Source organism: Cyprinodon variegatus, unplaced genomic scaffold, assembly GCF_000732505.1.
Source record: "Cyprinodon variegatus isolate N-32 unplaced genomic scaffold, C_variegatus-1.0 Scaffold46, whole genome shotgun sequence".
Classification (NCBI taxonomy): domain Eukaryota; kingdom Metazoa; phylum Chordata; class Actinopteri; order Cyprinodontiformes; family Cyprinodontidae; genus Cyprinodon; species Cyprinodon variegatus.
Window position 1 is genome coordinate 586,956 of NW_015150499.1, and position 27,028 is coordinate 613,983.

At 36.0% G+C, this 27,028-nt stretch overlaps 1 protein-coding gene across 1 annotated transcript; it reads right to left on the reverse strand.

Moving 5' to 3' along the window:
• Positions 1 to 1,286: 1,286 nt before the first annotated feature.
• Positions 1,287 to 26,790, reverse strand: cers6 (ceramide synthase 6). Its single transcript, XM_015370418.1, has 11 exons — positions 26,304 to 26,790; positions 24,364 to 24,469; positions 24,139 to 24,269; positions 14,847 to 14,904; positions 13,208 to 13,258; positions 13,024 to 13,116; positions 7,484 to 7,612; positions 6,265 to 6,371; positions 3,484 to 3,640; positions 3,174 to 3,197; positions 1,287 to 2,258 (listed from the first exon to the last, which is right to left on the reverse strand). Exons 1-11 carry the CDS (start codon positions 26,471 to 26,473, stop codon positions 2,103 to 2,105), a joined length of 1,182 nt encoding a protein of 393 aa, XP_015225904.1. The 5' UTR covers positions 26,474 to 26,790; the 3' UTR covers positions 1,287 to 2,102.
• Positions 26,791 to 27,028: the final 238 nt, after the last annotated feature.

Sequence of the window (27,028 nt, forward strand, 5' to 3'; positions counted from 1 at the left end):
ATAATCACACAGGTAACAAATTCGGTGCTATATGAATTCATTGTCAAAAATGTTTTAATTTAACACGACAATATTTCTTCCAGACTAACTAATTTACTGTGGTATCCCTCCATAAAATCCATGGCAACCAATTCTTTAGAGGTCACCTTATAGTAAAAGTGTCTTCCTGTGTGTTATGTAACGTAAAAAAACCCCAGTTGTTTTGTAAATATCTTAGAGATTTTTTAACAGAAGGTTGGTGAACAAACATTATGAAGGCAAAGGAATAAAGTTAGTTGCCAAAAGTTTGCAACAGGGTACAGTTATGAGACATTCCAGAGAAAATATTAATAAGTGAAACTGTCTGCAGACTCAAAGTAACTCCAGAAGAGGTACATACAGTCTGATAGGATAATCCTGACTGGACAACTACTGTAGTAGTTATACTTTATAATGATTTTGGGGTAACAGTCGACTCATGTGGAGCAAGCCGTTTTGATCACAAAAAATAAAAACAGAACATTTCTGATTTAGAACAATAGCCTTAAATACCCTCCTGAATACAGCATCATCATCCAGTGCTTGTAGGAAGAATACAGAAGTTGGTCATTACTGCTTCATCTAGTAAAATGGACGGTATTAACATCTAGAAGTAACATCTAATGCTATTCAGAAATATAAGATGTTAAAGGCTTTAATATACTAGACTGATCTGCAGGTTCAAATTCTAATGGGACAGCCCTATAAAAACAGTGTTTAAAAAACTAGAGGTTGTGGAACATTAACTGAACTGCCCCAATATAAAATATATTGAAACTTTGCGATGTGACAAAATGTGAAAAAAATCAAAGGGATTTAAATAGGGCTGAAGCAAGTAATTGGATTAATCAGGATTAATAGATTATTGAAATAATCTTTGACTAATTTAGTAATTGATTAATCGTAAACTGGAGTGTAGAGACTCTGAAAGATGCCTTAAGCTGCCAGAGCGACCCACCTTGAGGAGCAATTATACCAAAATCGTTAAAAAAATATGTAAACATTTTACATTTAAGATTAAAAAAACTTTTTCGTCTCTTATTATGCTCTATCCAGAACTCCTAAAGTGGAAAAGTTTTACCTGGTTTAATTCAGCAAAAAGTCTTCTTTAAGTAACCAAAATTATTAATTGATGAATCGAACAAAGTGTAGAAAGATTAATCGATTTAAAATAAGTTAGTTGCAGCCATAGATTTAAATAAATGTTGGAAGCACTGCAAGTTAGGAAAATATCCACATACACATACATACGACACACATTTGACTTAATTGCATTTTTTATTATTGAATCATTTAAACAACTCGTGTATCTACCCCATAAGAGGACAAATCGCTTTAATTTAATGATAACCATAAATGTACGAGAATTCCTAACAAAATGATTGGATAAAGAATACAGCATCTCGCCATATCGGACGCACACACAGATGGTACTGTTATTGAAATCTCATATACAGATTTAATGAAGGATGTGTTTCCAAATGTGCATAAAGTTCACATTATCGTTCATTTGTCAGGGACACCAAACTCACGTTTCTGGCAAATCTTTGGAGGAGTAGCAATAAAACTGGATCCGGCTAATACTATGATGTTCAAATGAAAAATCAAAGTTGTGTTTCTGTTTGGAAATCATGTCAACACTGACATCAAGAGAAGAAAAGATGTCTGGCTAAGAGTTGCAAACCTGTTCATACAAATTAAATAACAAAGGAAGAGACAAACGTAGAAGGAAACATTTCCTGCTGTGTGACAGACTGCTGTGAGTTATTGTAGCATGCTTTGACCATAAAGTGAAACACTTTCCTGCTTTGTACTGATTCCTTTTTATTTGTCTGTACTGTAAGTGCAGTTGGATGCAAATATATATCCGCATTGAATAAATCGCACAACAAAATTAGTAAAGAACCAATGACAAAAACCGCATTCACATAAATCTATCAATAACTTACAAAGATGAGATGTTCATGTTTGCATCATACACACACAATGCTCACTCCCACACACACACACACACACATGCTGATGACACACAGATAACTGGGTGGTGACTTCAGCATGGCTCCATTCGCATGATATAAGCTCAGTCAGTGTTCGTCAGGGTACAGGGCTCCTGTCAGGTAGCCGTTGGTCCCGTTTTTGTTGGTCCCATTAGTGGCGCTGCTGTGATGCTTCTGACTGGGAGCGGGGCTGTCGTCTTCGTCAGAGCTGGACTCGATGTCACTGCGGTCATCTTTAGAAACCTGACAAACAAAACAACATCAGAAAGCAACCATGACCTAAGCTATCTAATGTACAGACATTTCTGTAAAGTAATCAACCATGGGTGTAGTTTTAATAATAATAACAACATGTATAAAGAGCACCTACAATCACTGTTTTGGGTTAAGTTTCAGTCTAATTAATGTTTTTTTCTTGAAACACTATGACATAAATATTCTCCACCATAATCTCTTTTTATGTATTTTTTATGGCAGTGGCAGTCCCTATCCTTGATCATTATTTCTCTAATTTAGCTAAGCTTCATTTCAAACATGATAAAAAAAACATAAATAGAAGTGTAAGAAATTGATTTCTTCAAATCAGTGCAACTAAGTGTTTGCCTTTCTTTATAGAACTAAATACTTAGAAGGGCAAACATGCTTGGACCTTATATTTTAAAAGTATTATAACCAGACATGACATCATCAACTATTTAATCAAATTTAAGGACACAGAATTACAGTATTTAATGAAAATAGTTTTTCACTATTTTTATTTTTTTTTTAGACTTAGACAGATTTATTTGTCATTTTGTTTACACAAGTGTAAACCAAAAAGAAATTTCGTTTAGAACAGCTCTTTGGACAAATTCATTTTTTTTTTAAAGTGCAGCCTTGAAAATAGTAAAAAAAAAAATATATATATATATAAAAACAGTAATATAAACATATGACTGTAAATGTACAGTTTTAACATTTTCAGTTTTTTTTTTTTAATAATGATAAAATATAATAAAATACAATAACCCATTTACAAAACATTCAGCAGTCTAATGGCAGTGGGGAAGCAACTGTTATGGAATCTACTGGATCTGCATCCATTATGCATGTCTGCTAAGAAAAATGTGCCACTATAACTATAAAAAATGTGTGTTTTAAGTTTTTAGAACTACTTACATGTAAAGGATTCCATTTCCCCACCTTGAAGACAGATAAAACAACATTAACACAGAATGGATTGTTATTAGTCAGCGTATAAAAAAAACAGCAGTGCTTCTGATATATAATTGTGCACTATGAGACAAAAATAATTAAAAAACTCAAAAAGTCACAGGTCTGAAAATAAGCAAGGCTGCAATAAAAAAAAATTGGTTCACTTTGTGAAAAAAATGTTTGCAGCAAAAACATTGAACTGCATGATGCAACAAGTACAACTATAATAGGATGCGGAGGAGAGGTTGAGTGCAGGTTGAGTGCATTGATTCACCTTTCCTTTGGAGATGGCTCTGCACGCTGTCTTCACTATGAGGTACGACCAGAATGAGTGAAGAAGCTGCAGTAAGACCAGAAGGAGGTTGAAGACCCACCAGGATGGATAGGGGCCCACAATCTCCCAACTCTCAAACAAAGTAGTGTTTAAAATCCTGCAGCAGCAAGAAAAGCATGTTTTACAATTGTTGTGAATGAATAATGGAAAATATATTCAAAGCTCCTTTTTTTTTTTTTTTTTTACATAAAAACACAAGATATTTGTTAAAAGAAGTAAGAAAAATCTTATTAATCTCTTTGTAGCAATAACATTTACTTATAATACATGCTTATGATTTATTTGATCATACGTGTGACTAAACAGACACTAAAGGTAAAAAGTGTGACGTATTCTAAGAGTTCGTTTTTGTTAATTGTATGAATATGCCTTATGGTTCATATAAACGCTTGTTAGAGTTACTCAGAAATTCTGAATATTATTTCAGGACAGGAGAGGAGTTTGATCTTTTTCATGCGGAAAGGTCAACCTACAGAAAAGCAGAGGTGGGTAGTTAGTTATATTTAGCTGGTTGCATTTACTCAAGTATTTTTAAGAGAGCAAAAATGTTTTTATTTTCAGAGTAATTGTACTTTGGAAAAGTGTTTCTTCTGCCTAAATTAGTTATTTTGTAAATATGTTATCTATTTCTATTCAATTTATATAACACCAGAATTTGCACATAACTGTCAGCCTGGTTACACACTTTTAAAGCAGATAATATGAGCAAAGAGTTACTCAGTACTTAAGTATGCATTTTACAAAGTACTGTTTTGCTCTTAGTTGAGATATTTGTTGGTTGCATACTCTCTACTTTTACTTGGTTAAAAAAATATTAAAATATTTCTATTCTTACTTGAGTACATTTTTTTTTCTCGATAATCTAAGGAAAACGATGTCTCAATACTGTCCAGTGTATAAACTCAATATCTATTGTTTCTTTTACATCAATTACAACACCTGTGCAAAGTGGTGTGGAGGCTATTAGATGTTTTTCCACTGAAATGTTAAGGAAAACTGGGTAGCTTTAATAGCCTAAGCTAGTTCATTTTGGTGGCCAATCAAGCACCATTATAGCAAAGTCATAAAAGGAGATTTCAGTGCTTTTGGCAAAGGGACCAGACGTCAAATATTGTTTGAAAATGAAAAGAAAAGTGTCTCCATAAAGCTTCTCTACAGAGGGAATTATAACTTGCACAACAATTTCCACTGATACTGTGGTGATTGTTGAAACACTGACTCCATCTACAGCTTATGCCTTGTGAATGCCCCCCAAACTTTGTATAGGTTTTGCTCCAAATTTTGTATGTATTTTTTCCTTCCACCTAACTTTCCACAAACAATCCTGGAAGAAACAGACAGCTTCCCTTTGCTATGACTTTTATTTTATATATATATCTGCTGGACACCTATTGAAGCAACAGTCTTTGATAGGAAATCATTTATTTTAAAAATGTGGGTTTTCATTAGCCCTAAGCCATACTCATAAAAATATAAGACAGACAGATTAACTTTTCAATTACACTTCAATTTACTGAGATGTAGAATCAACATCATTTAATTCAAAGCAGGAAATTAAAGCAAATAAATTGGGTAGATTTTCTCTTTTTCAAGCACTAACAGCTTTAGTTGGGGATCTGTGTTAATTTCATTTCTTGTTTATTCCTTGCAAACAGCCACTTGTTAGTACTCCAGATACCAAAGTCACAACAACTGTAGAAATGGGGCAATGGAAGAACTGACAAAAAATATATTATATAACCATTAAATTGCAGTGTACATTACAAAGCAAATAACAGATACAGGATGGTTTAAATACCTTAAAGCTAGCATATATCCTACAAAGGCTTTATGTAAAATAACCATTCATTTAAATGCTGTTGCAACACTACATTTAAACAGGAATCTAAACAGCCTAGATAGCATTTGGGGGATGATTAAGAGCTGCTATCACAAGGAAAAGTGGAAAAAATTAAGCTGCCTGACCCAGAATGTAAATCATGTCTACATTCATATAATGAAGTCCTGATCACACCCCTGCTGCTGCTGCTGACTGAAAAATGACTGCTGTGCATCCTTTCATGGGTTGAAATTAGATTTATGATCTTCAAATATCCCACAAACCAGCCAGCTTTAAACATTATTTTCGGGCAATGGCTGTTTGGGTTAAACAAAGAAAAAATAAGAAGATAAATACAAAAATTTAATTTCCATTTTTTTTCTTTGAAGCAAAAATTTAGTTAGAATAGCTGCAATTAAGACAAAAAAAACCCCCACAGAACTAGAAATAGCCCTCATAAATAAACCCTTGCTTAATGTTTTAATAATCACAATAATCAGTTGGGCTGGCTCCAGTGGTAGAATAAGAACCACAAAGATTTGCTTTTCATGAGCTGAACTGTTTGTCTTTCTTTGAAAGGTTAAAGCTGTAGTATCCATAGTAACTATTACTTAGCAACAAAATTCACACAGATCTGTTTAAACTGCAAACCATTGTGGATAAAGAAGAAGGAGATAAAAAAAAAGCAGTGAGATCTTGATGGCTTTGACATCCTTTTTTCAAACATGAGCCACTGAAATGTGCTAAGGAGCTTAGGCTAAACAGCATTTGAAGCCCTGTCTGCCTGTACTACTGAATTGTATGAAAATGCCTCTGCCAGAAAACACATACAGTACTTATGTCACATACAGTATCAATAATGATGCCAGCTTTGGATCATAGAGAAAATGACTAACACTTACCAGATGGGGTAAACTCCCAGCCTGGAAGTTATGAAGAAAATTGCGAACATTGCAAAGAGGAGGTTGCACAGTATCTGACATTTGGCATAGTTGGCCATCTTGGCAGCCTGGTTGACAAAAAACAAACAAAACAAAAAATAAAATAAATAAAACAAAACCATTGATCTTGCTTTAACTCTCTGTTTATTTATTTCTGTTGTTATCTTTATGTAAATCTACACAGGCCTGCAGGGACTTACCTGACAGGCAGAGCCATTTGTTTTTGTTCTAGATTGAATGAGGTTACAAAATAAAGCCCAAACTTTCTCTTTTGTATTGATGCAGAACAACCTACTAATATAGTGCCTATACAACTATAAAATCAAGTTTAATGGATGCAGCTTTTTTAATTTAAGGTTTGACCTTTTTCCTCTGACAGATGCAATGCACCGTTAGAAGTGATCATGGCCCTTCTTTTGCTCCCTGAAAACACAATACTAAATACAATTCTGATAATCATATGCACGAGCGCAAAAACTGTCATTGATTGGTCTCTTAAATCTGTTTCTTTTTTTTTTTTATCTTTAGGTGTATTTCAACAATTATGTACTTTTTGCTTCAGTCGTATTGAGATAGAATCACAGTTTTAGGGGTGCGGTGATTTATGGCCGATGACCGATGCGAATTCAGATTTTAACGAATAAAAATGAATTTTTTAAGAACAGCTGTTATAAATTTTATAATAAACCTTAAGTATTTCAATCTTATCTTATTGTTAAAAAATCGGAACAACAGTTAAAACCTGTTTTAACGGTTAAGATTGCTTTTACATCCCCAAAATTGGGGATATAAAGGATGATAAATCACTCTTATCTGCTATATCTAGGGTATCTGACGCTCTTCGGCTCTGCATGTCAATTAAAAAAAAAGAACTATTGCCCAGTTTTTTTGTGTCCCAATAAAAAACACTGAACCCACCCTGGTGAATTTGTTCTAGAACAACCACCGGGTGTCAGCGCCACAGTCGGTCACATTACTGACTTAAAATGTGTTCCATCTTGCTTGTAAGTCTTATATTGAGCTGTGAGGCACAACGCTGGGTCAGAATATTCAGGGTGTTCATTACATAGTATAACAATGACAGGCATATGAACATGTCTAAAAAAAAACCCTGCTGACACAAGCTTATTCCCAGGATGGTGATCCATCGACAGTGTCTAATCCATTTGCAGGTTCTCACCTCTATCAGCACGTCAGCTGCATCGTGTAGACACATGACCAGAGTTCCAACTCGTGCCATGTTGTTCACATATGAGAATACGATGAGAGAGATTGCTGCCACGTGGTGCAGGAACATGATCAGAAAATCCTGCAGAGACAGTTGCCAAGGAAATATCAGGCATTAGTGCATGTGTCACATGAATTCTGAATCCAATTACAGCCTTGAGATAATAATATCTTATATACTCTTGGTGTCTTCAGATCAATAAACATTTTGTGCAGAGTTGTTGAAAGGCCATTTTGCAGAGCAAGCAAAAATATTCACAACCCCTTAACCTTTTCAAACTCCCCTGTATCTTATTGAGATCTGAAGTGACAATCAAACAAAAAGTTGAGCTTATTTGTGAGTCGCAAAGAAATGATGCATGCTTTAGAAAATCTTTTACAAATTAAAATCTGGAAACCAGTGTACATATACTATCTTCAACTTCACTGGGTGAATTTAGGTTTAGTGTACCATTAAAGGGGTCATAGAATGCAAAACTGAGTTTACATTTTCATAGAATAATAATGATAGTTCAGTGGGTGAAAGGGACATAGAAGTTCAAACCCCATCAACACCTCCTTTCTCTACATACAGACCGGCCCACTGGTTCACTGGCCTTAGAACATGAATAGAGGTCACGAAGATATAAGACACCAGTTTAGCTGTTTAGTCAACAGTTGGGTTTAGTTCTACAAGAATTACAAAGCAGGCAGTTTCTCTATAGAAAATGAGCCAGAACCAATAAATGCAGTGTTCCAGGGTGCACGGAGAAAGAGGACATTTTTCACAGTCCCAATGATCCCATGGATCTGAAGACTCGACAGGAATGGATTATTTTTGTCTATCAGAAGATCCCTGCAAAGTTTGATGCTCAGCTGTTCATTTGGTGCCTGGGCGGACTGGGGCAGGGGGCCGACCGAGTTTGAGTGCCTGGTGTGTTTCCACTACGTGCGGCAATGTAGACGACCAAAATCCGGGACAATTTTGAAAATCCCACTTGACATTTTTTAAGGTATGAAAAGTAGGACATGTCCGGGAAAAAAAAGGATGTCTCGTCACCCTACCATATCAACAATTTCGATGTTTCAGTGAGTGAGTGCTTGTTGCTATGATGCATCTTTGCTCAGCAGCTTCACTCGTTGTGAACCAACCAATCAGCACAGCTCATCTAAATATTCATGAGCATACCATAAAAGGAAGAAAACCTGTCGTTTTATTCTGAGGCTTTTAACCAGGCTTGCATTAGGGCTCATGAAACAGTAAATATGTCATTTTCAGCCCAACCAATGTTACACACCCTATTCAGAGACCTTAAGGACCAGCACCAAATACCCTATATAATCATTCTATGACCCCTTTAAAACACACATAACATGTTCACACTGCAGGCCTTAATACTCAGTTCCGATTTTGTTTTTTAAATCCAATTTTTTTGCTGTTGCTGTTCACATTTCCAAATATATGCGACTTGTATGTGATCTCCTGTGTGAACTGCATTCTTACAATGCAAGTTCCCGCATGCGCAGTAGAGGACATAATGACACAATCACAAGCAAGAGTGCTCTGTGTTTACGCAAGTAAACATGGATAGTAGTGTTAGAGTGCAACTAGCGATCTTTCCCAACCTTAAAAACACAATCTTTTCAATATGGTTAAACATAAATACTGCTCTCCACATTACCATCCGCCATGGATTTTGTTTTGATTGCCTCTTCTGCGTAGCTGTTCAAACACAGGTCGTATTTGAAAAGATCAGATTCGTATTGCATTCAGGACCACATAGCCAAGTGGCCTGGGTCACATTGGAAAAAATCGGATCTGTGCTGTTCAGACTGTCATGAAAAGATCAGATACAGGTCGCATATGGGCAAAATGATTACGGTCATTTCAGGCTGCTGTGTGAACGTAGCCTAAGTCTAAAATCTTTCATGGCTTCACCATTTTCCTTCCATTTTTATCTTATATTTTCACATGCATTGGCTTTCTTAGTTTAACTCTTTCACAAATGACAAGCAATCATGACCTTAAGCAGTGGATTGCTGCAGCTCCTGTAGAGCTAACATTGGCCTCCTGTCAATTTAGGTGGTCGATTTGTGCTATCCTCTCTCTGCTTTTGGATAGTGGCTTTAACAGTGGTCTGCAAGACATTTAATGCTTTGGATATTGAAGAAAAGTATAATTCTATATTGTTAAATGTCTCAAGAACTTTCTTCCTGACCTGTCTGTGTTCCTTCATGTTATTACAGTCAGAAAAGTAAAATACAAAAACCTATAACACTTTACTTTTTTGGTTTTGCAAGAAAAAATACAAACTATATGTTCTTCATACCTCACAATTATAAGCTATTATTGCATTTGATTAAATTAAATTACAGTTAATTACAATAAAGTTTTTGTTGGCTATGTATAGCTACTTCAAAATTCCTAAATATCTAAAATTCAAGCAAGATTAGAAAGTATCTTATTTTAAAATGGCTTAAACTGATAAATACTGTTACTGAATATCAATTATTTAGTCCTACTGTAGCATGGGATAGCTTGAAGTGGAGCTCTATGAAATTAAATATGACATGTAAGAAATCCTCGTGCAATTTTTTTAGCTACTGAAAGGTCTTTAGCTGCAAGCACTGAGAAACAGTGTACCAGAGGTAAGGGATGAGGAGGAGGATGAAAAGGAAGAGAAGTGACACGACACGTAGAATGAAAACGAAGGCAAGAGTGTGCAGGGAAGAACATACTGGAACTGGCAGGAGATGCAGAGGACCCCTTCTCTGTGTAGAGCTGTGCATGAAAAAAACTGAAAGGAGAAACAAAAACAGAAACACATGCCAACAGTCAACAGCGAGATGACAGAGTAAAGGCAAAGAGCAGGGCATCATGGAGCCTGCTCTGAGCATGGGACGTGTCATGGAGAGGGCAGAGCTATGGAGGGAGTAAAGAGCATGGCATGCAAACAACAAATAAACCAAAAGTGTGTCCATTTTGACATAAAATGGACATGGAATGAAATGGGCTGGTAAACAGGAAAACATTTTTAGAAACTGACCAAGCTGGAACTGTTAATGAGTGTTATAGCTACATCATCCTACTAGATTTGCACAACTTAATGAAAATATTTAATCATCCAAATCTTAGTCTGTTGACTTGCAAATATCAAAGTGGCTGATTTAGGAATTTCAGTAATTCTCAAGCCTAAGAAAATATAATTTACCTCTTGGTTTATGTCAGTAGAAACCCAAAAATGTGAGTTACAGTCATGGAAAAAATATATTGCACCACCTTTATTTTCTTAAATTTCTTGTCCTAAAAGTATAATGCAACAAGCATGGCCAAAACAAGCAAACAAAAGAAGAGTGGGGTATTACAAAACAGACTTAAACAACTGGACATTCGCTGCTTTTTATTGAAGATGTTTCAACACCTATCCAGGAGTGTTTGTCAAGAGCAGAGCAATCTGTAGTTGGAGCTTCTGTGTTTTTGAGCAGCCTTAAGGCCTATCCTCCTAGGTACATCCTGAGTTGGATGTAAATCAATGACCAACCCTTCCTGGGTTGTTGGAGTCCTTTGTTGTGTATGTGTTATGTCTTAGGCCATTTGAATCATGCATGAGTGTGTTTATGTAACATCTTTGGAATGTGTTCCATGGCTGAATTGTGGATCCTGGTGCTCCTAGGTGCTACTAAATCCCCCCCCCCTCTGCAATGATGGCTTTACCCTTTTAACAATGATGGTTTCCTCCACCCCTCTTTCAAACTATCTGTCCTCTCTGTACAAAATCGAAACATTTTGGTCATAAATAGTTTTCTTGGTTATTGAGGTGCAAGTTTACAGCTGAATCTTGCCCGGAGGTACAGGTTCATCTGTGCTGTGCCATGTGTTTGTGCAGCTGTTGTTTGGTTTCTCAAGTGTCTGTACAGTCCTCGCTGAATTTACATGCCACTCAGCTTTTGTCTGGGTGTTCTGTCTTTGGGATGAGTAGGTTTTTGTTTGAAATTCATTGGTATATCACGTGTACACGACAAAAGACATCAATAACTGAGACAGGTGACAGGTTTGTCACTGATTTGCATCTGACTTGCAATGTGCTTAGAAGAATGAACCTCCATGCTGCTTAAAAACATCAGCACTCCAACTACAGATTGCTTTGGTTAGAGCTGACAATGACTCCTTGATAGGTGTGGAAACATCTTCAGAAAAACTAAGCCGAAGTCAGATTGCCTCTATTTTAAGCCTGTTCTGCAGTTGCCATGACTGAAAATGCACACAGGCATGTTGTCTAATAATGTTTCCAATGACTGTAGTGGTAAAGACACCAAAGGTCACAGGAGGAAGCATTGTAAGGACCAATATCAAATAAAAAAGAGGAATAAAAATGTGTATTTATTGATGTCCCTATTTCGAGATCGGATCGGCCCGATCTTTTCCTATTTTCCTGTGATCGGAGCTCGGCTACATTACCCGACTAGTCGCGCCGATCTTTACAGCAACTGCCGTAAAGTACCCACTAGTTACGGTTGACGGTAGTTGCGCGATACAAACATCTGCAGCAGTGCAAAGCAAGCATGTCAGAAGTATGGAAGTATTTTACTCTCACGAGTGAAGACTGTCCTAAAGCTACTTGCAATGTCTGCAACATGGCAATTTGAAGTAGCAGCAGAGCTACATTTAACACCACGAACTTGATTCTGAGGACAAAACATGAAAATGCATATGAAGCGTTTTGTAAAGCTGCAGATGGAAAGGTTGCTAAAGCAAATCAAAAAAACGCTGGACGTCATGAGGAGAGACAAATACTCCAACGAAAATAATAGAGCAAAGAAGATCTTCTTTTTACTTTTAACTAAAATATTAAATTGAAGCTGACCTTTAATTCTGGGTGAGATTTTTATTTCATGGGATTTACAATAATAATAGTAATGCTTTTTGATAAAATATTAGTCTAATAAAAAGTTGGGTTAAATATAAATATATCAAAATATATTTGAGTTTGATCAATTTCAATACTAAAGGCAAAATATCGGATCGGGACTCGAAATCGGATCGAATTTGAGGTTAAAATATCGAATAAGGATCGGAGGCCTAAAATGCTGATCGGGACATCCCTAGTATTTATTGCTACTGATATCATGACGTAACAATTTAATATATGGATGCGTTTAAAGATGGGCCAAAAAGAAGAGAGAGACTATCAGTGAATTATTACCTTAAAAAAATGTAAACAGCTCCAAATTAAATAAAGTCAGTGGAATCAGCTGGAAAGTGTTTAAGGAACCTTTGTATAGTGATATTAAAAGAAAAAGAAAAACATTTCTCTCTATTTTGCCATTTCTCACATGAGTAATTCAGGAGACTAACTTCTGCCCAAACAGACTCCACGTACATTTGTTAGCATACAAAAACAAAGAGCCAGTAACGGTTGGTAATTATGGAGATAATGTTATTTTCTAGAATGATTCATTTTAAAGTGGTCTACATTGTAGAAAGAGTGATGTGTATTTCAGAACCATTCTTACCTTCCTCCTGATGTCTGTGAATCGAGAAAAGAGTAATGACAGGTAGAAAGACAGCTCCAGTACGTAGTAATAATGGATGTCCACAGTCAGGGGCTGCAAACATACAGGAATGTCTTCAGTACATCTTAAATAGAATGAGATACCTTCCTGTAGAGTTGTTGATAATTATTAAGTTAACTTTTACCTGGTAAGGGTAGTTGTACCAGCATTCTTTAGTGTTCCACAGCCATGGGGTCTAAAAAAAATAAAGTGAAGAAAAAACATTGAACCTTATTTAAAATTCAACTGATTATCAGAGGTAAGAATGGCTTTAAAGTTGGGTTTATTTAGAAAAAAATATATAATACATTTGACAATTAATGCACATGACACTGCAATTTTATGCAGGGAAGAAGCTGGACTAAAAAGTCTACTATGGCATACCCTTAAATCCTGAGTAAATGTGTTACAAGCAGACTGTGACCCGTCACTGTGTTTTAGTTTAGTTCTCCTGCACTGCTCTCCAGACTCGCTCTATTAATAAATCCCACAGAGGCTGGAGGCTGGCGCCTGCAGCACCAACTGCTGGGGAGTGAGCTATTTTTCACATAGTGCTTTGTCATCCAACTTGTGTTTCAGGGATTTTTTTTTCCCCCAACTCTATCTCGACTGATTGCTGTTATGCATGCACTTTCATGAATATATGCATGGAATATGTGAAACCTCCTGAGCTCTATTTTGCAGTAATAATCAGTCGGCTGACTCATACTCAGATTTATCTCCTGTGGTTTATTGTTCTTAGCATTCAGCAGAATCAGCACCTGCCAGGTTCACTGACTAAAAAAACGAAGAGCTTTTTCTGGGACTACTTGGTTCTAATCCCCTTTGTTTTTTATTAACCTGTTCAAAAAATTTGAACACTGGTGCTGCTTTCAGAGATGGGAGCACAATTATTCAAAACTGTATTTTTGAATCCCTGACATTTAATTACATTTTAAAAAAGATTTTACTTGAAATAACTTTTCAAGTTTGAGCTATTTTGCAAAATAGCTCAAACTTAATCATACTGGATGGAGAGCATTTGAAAAGTTGTAATTCACAAGTCTTGTGACAGATTCTTAATACAATTTAGCCGTCTGTCAATTTAGTTTTCTGCAGGCTTTACCAGGCGTTCTTCCATGACTGTTTTATATTTAGTTCAGTCTTTCAATAAACTCTAACCAGATCTTCTTTGTCTCCTCTGAAGCAAAGCTTCAACAGAGCCTTATGCTGATTGATCCCCATTTTTAACTATGACAGATCCAAAATTTTAGTTTTACACCATGGAATAGTGTATATTGGCCAACAGATTTTTGAGCAGAGCACCCTTTTCCTCATGTCCTCTAAATGACTTTTGGTACACCTTAAATTTGATCCTTTTAGAGTTTCCACCCTGCCTCTCATCCATGAAGATGATATTCATATGAAGCTTGGCTAATACTTGTCCTGTTTATAGATTATTCAATCTGAGCTGTGTTGGTTTAGACTAATGTTTTGGTAAGTTTGCATGTGTGAAATACTCTTTCGTCACTTAGATGAAGTTGGGAAATGTTTAAAGTCAAGGATACTGATATGTACCTAACTTCCAAGCAAACCTCCTGCTAGAGAAAATCCATAAAATATCTGGATTAAATCTAAGTTTGAATGTAACATTGACTAAACTAAATTTAATGGGTTGATTCCAAGAAATAAAAAAATAGAAATCTCATGGGGTGGAATTACTTTCAAAAGGCCCCATATTTTTTTTTTTCTAGATTTAACAGTTAATCTAGAGACTAGATTCTATAATTCTATAATGACCTTACCTTTTTAAGAAAGCGCACTCCATAGGTAAATATATACAGGTAGAATGTAAATCGCCACCTAAAATTACAAAAAGAGAAAATGTATTGAGTATAAAAAAACATTTTCATGTTTACCTATTAATTAATCAATCTTAAAGTAATTACAAAATAATTTTGGTTATTCTTACAAGGCCATACTGGAATAATAATGAGAGGTTCTTATGCACTCGCTGAGCAAGATCTTCATTTTAGAGGTAGGGGAGCAAGGTGATCTCTGAGGGGCCCACAGACTATGAGATTTGTTTCTAAATTGTGATATTGAGTTTCTAAATGTTAGGTATATTTAAAGATATGGTGGAGAATTTTCAAGAATTTTTGAAAAAAAAACCCTACTCCTCAACTTAGAAAAAAAAATGCACATACACAACCCTGTACGTGCTCCCGGGAGGGAACACCTATTAAACGCATTTGAGAGCATGCATGAGTCTATTTCTCCTCGTGCACGCTCTGTTTGAAAGTTGCTGTTTGCATCGCTCATACAAGCTTACTTTTCAAAAGAAGATTTGCAATTTTTTCACTATGTCGGACTCACCACTGGTAAGTTAAAATGGGGACGAGCATGTAGGGCGGCCTTATGTAAACATATCACCAGAATGATTGACAATTAGGAAGACTTCTTTTGATGATCCACACGGAAAAAGAACATCCTCCATTATACCTTTAAGTAAATTTTAGGCACAAAGTAGATAGTGTGTGTGTTCGATTTTCCCTTTATAAACATTTAAACAAGTTGACCGTCATTGACAGCCATCATTGTGTCCGATGTGCCTTTCTATGCTCTGAGCAGTTCTGATCAAAGACCGGTGAGTCGCTGCCTGTCTTCCTTCGCTGTGAAGCTACAGGAACAAACCTCCTGCTGAGCAGAGCATCATGAACGGATTCTCTTGGAAGCTGTATAAGTGCCCAAAAGTTAAGATACAACAATACAGCCTCTTGCTGTGTTGAACTAATTGACTGTTTCTCCGAGTGACCAAGGTGGACATAAGATCCGCGGCCGGTAGGGTGAAGCCGTGCCAAAACAGCTGCTCATAACAGAAATGGACCAGAACCCATCCACCCATCCATTCTCCTCCAGTGAGAGCGCGACAAGTTAAAGATCTTTATCATTTAATGGGTATCTTGCCTGGACGAGTAAAATTGGTAATTAGATGCTATTTGGTTTATTAAAGGAGCTCCCGAAACTAATTGCGGAGGTTTATCACAAAAATTCGAATTGTGTGTTTTTAATGTTACAGCTGCCGTTCTCGTCTTATATTCTGTCATTTTCTTATGTGTGTTTTCTCTCGTTTGTCACTTAAAGGTGCCTGCCTTTTATGATCTAATAGTATTTTTATAACCCAGTTTTGACGCGGTCCGGCATCTTGCGGTTTCTGGCCTGTGATAACCATCCTAGGCTGTCTGCTAATGTACTGGGCTTTAGCTGATTGCAGTAGCAGGTTTGTTGCCAGTTTGCTAGCCATTATTCAGCTGCGTTGGTCGCTAAGCTATCGGTTGCCTTGGCAACAGAAGCATTGCATCCCCTACATAACCACTAGTTTTCATAAACATGTCAAGTCTGTCACATCCAATGCATTATGTTTACTGGTAATTGTTTATTATTGTATTAATTGAAACTTAAATTCTTTGACTTTCACCAAATATCATCGGCACACATCTGTTTGCTATATATAATTTCTACAACAAATCAACAGCTGAGACTCTACCTCAAGAACTCATTTGAACTGTTTATGTTTACTGATTCTTTCATGAATTCTGTGTTTTTTCAAGTAGTTTTTTACTGATTGCATAATTTATTAAAAATAATAATACCATGATAGGGTTTATTAGATTTAATAAACAAAGCGCCGTCTCTGTTTTAATTGTGGTAGTCTGGGATTATTTATACAGCAGTAAAAAGAGCAGAGGCTTCCTCTTTTGGTTAACAAATTGAATAGACAGAGGCAAATATTTTCCTTGTGGTTAATAATTAATAACTCTGCTTCACTTATAAACCAAGTTATTGACATTTACTGATGGTGAAGACATCTTGGATTTTAACAATCGGTCCAAAACGTCCAGCCACAAAGGTAAGCAGTTAATAAGACCTCATAATTAAACAAGTTGTCAGTGATAATCATTTAACCAAAGATAACTACTTTGTTTTACCTTTGATTTAAATGAACCTTTAACTGATGACAATTTCAGGTTATAGTAAATAATATATTCATAATCTCTCTGTTAAAATTTACAACAAAATATAAAACAATCTTGCATATACAAAATATACGATTGTTTCAACCTTTCCAGAGTGGTCACAGTTATCTCTATCCGTCCTCTGTTATGCTCCTCCTTCCAGTTTTCATTTCTCCTGCTGTCTTTTCCAATGAGTGGGAGAAAAGGTAAATGGTTTTAGCCATTAACCATTTTCTCCCACTCATTCTTCAGTGTGTGACTGATAATACTCCTTCTCTCTGATTTACTTACATTCACTGGCAAGTTCTTCCTCCTAGGATGGATTACAATTCTTTGTCAAACATAGCTCCATGGAAAGCAACTAGTCACATATAATCATGCTACTGTCACTAAGATCTTCTGTACTTTATACTTTTTTAAGTAGGAATCAAAAGCGTAACTTTTACTTTATCAGGTTTTGATTTAGAGATTTGACTCAGCTCCATTTGAAATCACAGTTGGTAATGTATAAAAAGTAAATAAAACAAAAGCAGTAATCAATTGACTGGCTTAGTGATCAGATCCCAAAAAGGAGGCACATCAATCAACCAATAGTGACTTAGAAGTAAAACTGGACTCTTCAGTTATTCTGCAGTGTAAACTTAATTGTTTTATACAGTAGAGATTGGAGCTACGTGAGCAACTGAAGGTAAGCATAAAACACTAATTTTCATCCTATTTTCTTGTGGTACGTGATGTGCTGAGTTTTTCTTTTTTTTTTATAATGTTCTTCCCAGATGTAATCAAAGCTACAGTACAAAATGCATCATTACCATTAATCAGCTGCATATTTAATCAATGCATGTAGAAATCATTAACTGAACAGTATCTGGTTGCATAGATTTGTTAAAATATTTTAACAATAATTGCAGAAATTGTTACCTTAATCTGATATTTGTGACAATATTTCGTACTGGTTTCAGAGTCAGCTCCTTAAAAAGTAAGGTAATAATGATAATCTTGGCAAAAAAAGATGGTATGAAGATCAGAACTGGCCTTTCTAGCATAGTCTTTATGTGCATCTTTTCAGCTGTGCTGTCCTGCTGTTTACTGCAAAGACAGTAAGAATTAATTCTAAAAATGATGAAAACCACGGTGTAGTATATTGATTAATCTTAAAGACTGATCATTTAAGAAGGCTAAATAAAATTTCAACAAAAAATTGTAAATATAAGTTCTAACTGGTACTGCTTGTTATAATCTATATTGTCTGAAGGTTAAAAACAGAAGATCAAGCACTTAGTTTAGAGTCAGTTATTTAAAAAAATGGCGAAATTGGGGGTTTGTTGGAAAAAAGATGGAATGAAGATGTGAGAAACAGGCTCTGAGGCAAAAGGATTTCAAAAAGAAGCTTCATACAGTAGATGTAGGTAATGATGCAGGTTTGTCGTGAGAGAGAAGGATGTTTTGATAGAGAAAATGTTTAGCTAACGAGCACTAAAGACAGTAGCAGACAAACATTTAAAATGTAAAGTTTGTCCAATCAAAAATACACATAATATCTCTTGAAGATTAATAATTATATCAATATTTTAGACCAAACTAGGCATCCTGGAGCTTGATCCATGTTTGTGGTAGAGAAATTGAAACACTGCATTAAAGTTATTCTTCTCTTACTTTAGTGAAGGTATTGACCACAGGGTCACAACAAGCTTGGAAGAATTTCTCTTGTTTTGCTCAGTGTCAAGCAGACAATCAGACGTTAGGGTCTCTATTAAAGCCATCCTAGTCAGAGTCTTCATAATGAGTCAGCTGCACAAAAGCCATACAGATGAGTAAATACATTATTTTTTCTTATATTTGCATTACTTGATTAAAGCTATATCTGATTATCTAAAGGCACTTTTGAATATTTAATGGCCAATTAAATATAAGTCCTTAAAAGTACATTTATTTTCATGTTAAAATTATTAATTTCTTGTTACATGTAAATGTATTCATTTTACATGGAATTTAAACCCTAAATATTGTTTAAGTAGAATTTTCTCAAAGTAGCTTAATACATATTTTTGGTACTATTCTGGAGGAATAGGGAGAAACAGTACCTTCAATCCCCCTGCAATGTATTTCTCTCCATGTGTTTTCCCATTAGGTCTTATTCTTTCTTTTCCTCATCTTAAAATCTTAATTCATAAAAGTTATGTTTTTAATCTTTATATTAACAACTCAAGTAAATCAATGTTAGAACAAGTTGTGCTGCACAGCACTAATTTATTCATAAACACACAATCAGTAGCATACTGGTTATATTTAGTAATGTTTTAGCTCTGCCTACTTTGTGCTTTAAATAACCCTGCATATACTTTTCTTTCTGCACAATGATGTGATCAAGAGTTCTGCTTGTTGAGCTTTACAAAGGATATACTGCTGCAGTGGGATCAAAGACTTGCTGACAGGGAAGACATGCCTACTTTATGAAGTCAGCTTTCAACAGTCAGCAAGACAGAATGGGAATTTAGGACCAAGAAGCAAAGCCAAATCTTTGTCTAAAGTCATGCAGGCTTCATCCAAATCAATCGAATTCAGTTAAAAAAATGTATGAATCTCAAAGGAAAAAGGGAAACACATTTTTCATCTACATGAAAAAAACCTTTAGGCAGATTATAGTATTAGCAGAGTTTGACATGTGAAAACTGCTTTATCATGCTCTTTTAAAGTTTTTCTTTTTTAAACAAAGATGTTCCAACAGATCCTAAAAAAAAATAAAAAATAGAGCAGCATGATTCCGTATTAAGAACAGATCCAGAGCAGGCAGACCTGGGATTTTTCTCTGGGTGTTAGAAATATTCACTTGCAAACTTTAAGATACCAGAAAAATAATCATCAAGATAACATACAACTGGCAGTAGAACCTCATCAGGCGATTTATGTGCTGATCAAAAGTATTGTAAATCAGAATTAAGTGGACGAGTGTACCTGGCACAGAGTAAAAGACCGTTGCATAGCAACTGGTTGAAGGAGCCTGCAAGAATTTTTTTAAATGCTGTTGAAATGCTGCCATGGACAAAATGAAGAAAATGAAAAAAAATCACAATGACTCACAAGTTGAAATAAAGTTTCTTAAGTCAACAACAGCTGTTTTTTTTTTTTTTTTTTTTTTTTTACATTTCTGAAACATATATATAATTTCATCTCAACCTCTTGAGATGAAATATTTCATTAATTTTACTCTAATCGGCACCGAACTAAGATATGCTGTTTAAGGCTTTTGAAGGTGAAAAATTTGCGATTATAGGCTACAAAAAAATTGCTTTATAAAACAACTTGCAAAATATTGCTTTAAAGAAAGAGAATAAAAAAGCATATCTAAAATGTTATAAAACAAATACTATTCTTCCAAAATACTAAATTATCTTAACAAGAAAATGCTCCAAATATTGAACTGAATTGTTTTAAACTCGGCTGAAAATGAGATTACATCATGGGGTAGGAGGTCAATTTCATTATGTACTTGTTCTGCTTAATGATGGAAAAAATACAAGTTGTAGCTTTCTTTTTAATTCTTGTTTCTCCAGCTGGGATTTAGGCGGTACTGACTAATTAGCTAATGGTTTGTTTTCTCATGACTCAACGTTTTATCTCTTGTTTGATTCATAATAAATGTGCAACAATAAAACAAAATTTGGTAGTTGCTTCAATTTTAATTTAAGCAGCAGACGGCACCTTTAGTTTCAAAGATATCTGACATTTCGCTTTAAAGAATCTTTAATCAGCTTGGAAAAACTAATTCAAAAATGAACCAATTTAAGTATATGTTGTTTATCTTCTATTCTCTCCCTAAAGATTATAAGACAGACAAATGGCTGTCATTGTTTACGAAATAGCGCTTTATGAACTCTTTCTAAAAAGTCACAGTGTTTTTAAGATTTTTGTGTTTATGTTTAACCTGCCTAAGTATTTTACATATAACAGAAAGACCAAAATATGTATTTATGTAACGTAAAATGGCAAAGATTTTAGCAAAATCAGAGATAATTTTTTTATATATCACATTTACACGACTACAATGCAAAGCCTTCCCTTTATCTTCATTTTTGATTTTCTATTTTATCCTGAAAGAAACCTGCAGCATGTTTCTTTCCAGAGTTGGGAACTTGATCTTTTTTACTTTTGCGCCATCAGGGGAAAAAAGACAAAAGCTTACAAACAAAAGCTCTTTGCACTGTCATCATTATTTCCTCTGTAAATATGCTTTCTACACACTGCCTGTTTGCACACATAAAAGAATACAAAACAGATCAGCTGTCTATACAGCAAAAGAGAATCCTATCGGTCTGGTGCAGCTGGGCATGAGAGCTTAATTACAGCACAATCGCTGCAGAAGGGACTGAAGCCAGCCTCATTTGGAGACCTACAACAACTGAGACAGACAACTTGAACAAACTATTGCAAACAGCAGAGGTGCCTGCTGTTAATTACACTGCAGATAACAGCATAAACGCAGGTGTTTCAACAGCCTGAAAGCATGTTTTGAAGTGATAAAAATCCACTTTCTTCTTGTGCAAGAGAATGCACAGCAACCTCTATGCTGTTTTAAAACAAGTCCAGTGGTCTAATCGGTAAGATGGTTTCTCCTGAGAGAGCAGCAGCCCCAGGCGGATCAGAGGATGGAGGCTCACACTGCCGGATTTGTTCCAATGGTGTTCGACATGACTCGGCTCTGACAGCAAAACTGGCTCTTTGGCATTTAACGTCACACTACTAAGTAACCACAATCTCCCTGATGGTGAACACATTACTACAGATTAGCTGGCTCTGTGTTAGCATCTTGAATGGCTTTGTGATCAATGGATTTAACCGTTATAACACGCTGGTTAACTGAGAGCTTTTGATTTTCTCTCAAAGGGCCAAAGAAGCATTTTAAAATCAAACGCTGTTAGCTGATTATTGAAACCTCTCAATCCACAGGGTATGTTTTGAAATTTGAAGAGCAAAGATACAAAATCTTTTACACATTTTATTTGATTGCTTTTTTCATTTTTTTTCCTTGTCATTCATGGACATTTAGGCCTGTAAAAACTTGCAATTATTTTTTTTCCCTCTTTACAAAGTTAACTGGTCTACCCCCTGAGTTATGCGTCTGGATTTACTTGTGGTAGAGTTTTTTGTTTGCTAAATATGTCTTTCAAAAAAGGAGAACTGTATTTCCATAACCACTACTTGAAAACAAATTGTGGTTTTGTTTTTTTGGCAATAAATTCATGTTTAAAAATGCTCTACATTTTTTTTCCTTAAGAATTTGTATTAAAACCGGTTTTCATTGATTGAGGTCCTGAATCTTCGATATATTGAGTGGATTTTATGACATATGACATCTAAGCGACCTTCTTGTTCCATTGGCAAAATTCTCTATAGTAAACTGTATGAAGGAATGGAAAATTACTGCAGTTTCTTGACTTTCAAACTAGGTTTAAAATGGGAGATATACCACAAAACTAAAAAGGTACAAAATGTTGATCTGAAAAATCAACTAGTAACTGATAACCTTCCTTTTATTCTAATACTGATGTGCTTTTGAGCTCCACGGTAGCACTGCTCCCTTGCAGCAAGAAGGTTCAAGGTTTGATTCCCGACCAGGGATCTTTCTGCATGGAGTTTGCATGTTCTCCCTGAGCATGCGTGGGTTCTCTCCGGGTACTCCGGCTTCCTCCCACAGTCGAAAAACATGACTGTTAGGTTAATTGGCTTCTCTAAATTATCCTTAGATGTGAGTGTGAGCGTGAATGGTTGTTAGTCCTTTGCAGAGATGGCAAAAGTACTCACTTTCCGTACTTGAGTAAAAGTACAGATACTTGTGTTAAAAAATACTCTGGTAAAAGTGGAAGTACTGATTAAACTTCTTTAGTCCAGTAAAAGTAACAAAGTACAGGCTTGTAAATTTACTTAAAGTATAAAAGTAAAAGTAGAAACCACTTTTTTCATGCCGTTGCCTACATTTTAAATGGATGTCTGCCAATAGGACTAGATCTCCGTTGTGTTCATTTTCAATCATCTCGTCGTCCATGCTACTATGCTAACGCCACCGCCACCAAGCTGCAATGATTTGCCGCCAATGAATACCGCCGAATCTGTCGATTCATCTTGTAGTGGTGCGTCAAATGCAACGTAGATTCCCATCCAATTAGATTGAATTTGGTATTGATGACGTGAAAAATAATAACGGTAACTCCATTGAAATTATTCAAAACTAAAGTAACGAGCCAATTTTTTCAAATGTAAGGAGTAGAAAGTACAGATATTTGTGTAAAAATGTAAGGAGTAGAAAGTACAGATATTTGTGTAAAAATGTAAGGAGTAGAAAGTACAGATATTTGTGTAAAAATGTAAGGAGTAGAAGTAAAAAGTCGCCATAAAAATAAGTAGTAAAGTAAAGTAAAAAATATCAGAAAAATCTACTTGAGTACAGTAACAAAGTATTTGTACTTCGTTACTTCCCATCTCTGGTCCTTTGTCTCTGTGTGGCCCTGTGATAGACTGGGACCTGTCCAGGGTGGACCCCGCCTCTCGCCCATTGACAGCTAGAGATAGGCAACATCCCCTCTCAAGCTCAGCAGGGTTAACCCTGAAGGAAAATGGATGGATGGATGATGTGCTTTCCAGACAAGGCTGGCAAGAAAACTTTTTCTCCTCTTTTCTTTGGACATTTAAAAGACCATAACCAATTTATCTACAGTAAATGGTTCCTTTTTCACCCTTGGCTTTCAGACAGTCACACAACTTACCTCTTCTCCTATAAAATGTGGAAGGGAACCTAAACCTGTTCTAGAAAAGGTTATCTATCATCCCTGCTTTTACTACAGCCACTGGCATTCCTACTGATGCATGACTGTGTAGCACGGCTTATTCAAATCAGCCCTCACTTAAACATCAGCTATAATAGTGAGCCAAAGCAAGGCACTAATGCAGCAATCAACATTATGCAGATATTTTGGTCATTGTGATTAGACTTCCTTGGCAGGTTACAAACCTATCCTCTGCTTTTAGTCAAACTAGGTGTTTATCCATGATAGCTTGCAGCTACTTTAGCAGAGATATGTCTTACATGCTTTCACAGAATCTTGCGAGGGTGCTCGGCTTCTCCTGGTTACGCCGCTGCCTAAACCAGCGCTGGATGGTGCGCACGTCCCAGTCGAGCTGCTTGGACAGGCCCTCCAGCCTCTTCTCATCTGGATGCTAATAAGAGAATTAAAATGTCGGGTTCACCTTTTCCATGAAGAAAAAATTTATTTAACATTTTCCGATCAAAATTAAAAGCTAATATCCTCACCTTGGTTATGGCAGTGAAAACCTTCTCTAAGATAGCATTGGGCTGTGCCTTTTGTGGCCCATTAGCCTGGATCTTCAGCCCCATTGCACATGGTCTGGCAATAAACCTGCAATAAAACACACATCACTGGATTTCAAAAGAAAGTTTTTTGAATGGAACAGCAGGTACCTCCTCAGATGCCTTAAAATTATTGTATAACCTTTAACATTTAATCTGTCAGAAGCTATAAACCTGATTAAAAACTTGAGTGTAATTGAAAGTAGAGCAGACAGAATGGCACCCTTGGTGGTAAGCCATAATTACCATATGGAAAAAAATTGCTTCCTATTGACAGAATGGTATGACACATCTATGTGTCTGAGTAATAATTTAGTCTTAGCCATTATGGTGTCTTTTATAATTTTTTTTTACTGTCGTTGTATATTAACAGAGAAAATACGTTTTATAGTTGATTTTTCAACCTATTGACTAAACATAGTCCTAACTTTCTTACTTCCTCAGTCTGTCTTGAAAAGATTCACACCAAATATGACAGCAGAACCATACAAGTCAGTCAGAAACAAACCTAGCTCCACCGTTCATTTATAATCTGTAATTTCTAAGTATGTCAGTGTTAGAACACAAAGGGCTTCAGTATTTTAGATTTTGAAACCGATCAAATATTATAGATTAATTAGATAATAATAGAAATGTCTTTTAATTTTGCCAAATTAGCAATGTTTAGCCTTTGAACAAGATTAGCAAACTATATATCGAGGAGACATGGGGAAAAAGATACAGGAACTTTGTCTTAGTGCAACTGACAGCTAACTTCTTTTTAAAGGTGCAAAAGCTGCCTTCTAAAGGAATTTGACCTTAAGCTTAGAGCAATATTTCTTATATCAATTGTAACCCCAATTATTAAAATGTATAGTAGTATAGATGGTTATTTGTTAAGATTAAAAATTATTAAGTAGGGAAACTTAAGTTTCCTGATTGTCCATTCATTCTTACTGTTCATATGTCTTAATAATTTATGACAACTCTTTTGCAGTTGCTTATTAAGACCACTGATTATCCTTCCTGACTCTGGGTCTGTTTAAAAAAAAAAACCCTGCAGACTGCAGAGCATTAGATAAACAAATATTCCTCGCCTTAGATTTATCTTCTAAATATTAAAGGTACATATGGGCTAATTTGGGCAGGCATAAGATAGGCCCCAGATTAGATTGTTATACAAATAATATAAGTGATCTGTGTTAATTGACTATATTAATTGGATGCTGGACATGTCTGGATTCAAATTAGAACCATATGGTTCCTTCATGTGCTGCACAAGGTAAATAAATATTCCTTTTAGCTTTTCAAAACCTTGCAGACCTTTAGTGTCCAACCCAGTTTGGTTACATTCACTATGTGCCCTACTTAGTATCCATTACCCTGTGACCTACATACAAATTTTAGCTGCATAATAAACAGTGTCATTAAAATATATTTTTCAAGAAATCTCCATTTTGCTGTGATTGGTGGGAAATGGACTAAGGAGATAAATTCTGATCTTGACCCCATATAATCCTGAGGTTTAACTCAGATCTGAGGCCTTAATGACTGCTTACTATAATTATAATAGCTTTGATCACAACTATAATCCATACAGATGATTCTACAGCAAAAAAAATAATATATTAGACAAAATATGAAGCAAATCTGGCCTGTATGTAATAGTTGAAGGAGGCTGTTTATTGTTTTGCTTAAAACAGGTTTGGTTTGCAAGGACAGGTCTGACAGAGAGAGGATCAAAGGCAAACCAGGCTGCAGGCCTGCAGGAGAAGGATGATGATTTGTGAGCTAAGCAGATAAGATGTCATTGTTTAGGGGGGGAGGAGGAAACAGACAGCGGCGCAACAAAAGCGCATCTCCATCAGCACCTGCCTCCTCCAGCCCGTCAGCTCAGAACCCACCTCTCAAACACCAGCCGAATCATAAAGATGCAGAAAGCCAGAGGACACGCCAGGTAGAGATCCTCTGCTTGCGGGAACGTCGCCTCCTCTGTGTTTTTTAAGTCAGCCCAGGTCACATTATGGGGGAGCCAGAAGCGCTCGTTCCAGAACCACGCCAGAATCCCGGCCATCTCCCTGCTGCAGACACGATCCAGCAACGGAGGCTCTCTGTCTGTCTCTGTCTCTCTGTCTGCGGAGCTCTGTGTCCGACTCGGCTGATGAGGAGATATCTGGTGCGACCGCCGTCCGTCCGCTTCCCTTCAGCTGTTCCAGTGTAGGGAAGTAGCCTCAATCAGCTCCTCAGCAACTGATTGGTGCGTTCAAATGTCAATGCAATGGCCTATATTACAGCAATAATCCTACTACATTAAATATAATAACCTCCTTTGCATAGACCTGCCTCTTTTGCTCCCACGCTTCATCATTTATAAACTCGTCAGATTGTTAATCATTTAAAGCAAAGATGCGTAGCAGAGATATAAAGGATGGTTTGTCAAACTCTGCCACCTACTGGTCATCATGAGATAGTACAGTACATTTCTGTTTTTTTTATTATTTTGCATAAAGTTTTTCCTTGGTCTTTGTGTTTGAAAGGAAAATAATTTCTGACATTACTAGTATTAACGGGCTGTTGACAGGTAATAATATATTATTTGTCTCCTAAGAAATCTTTAAGTCATATTATA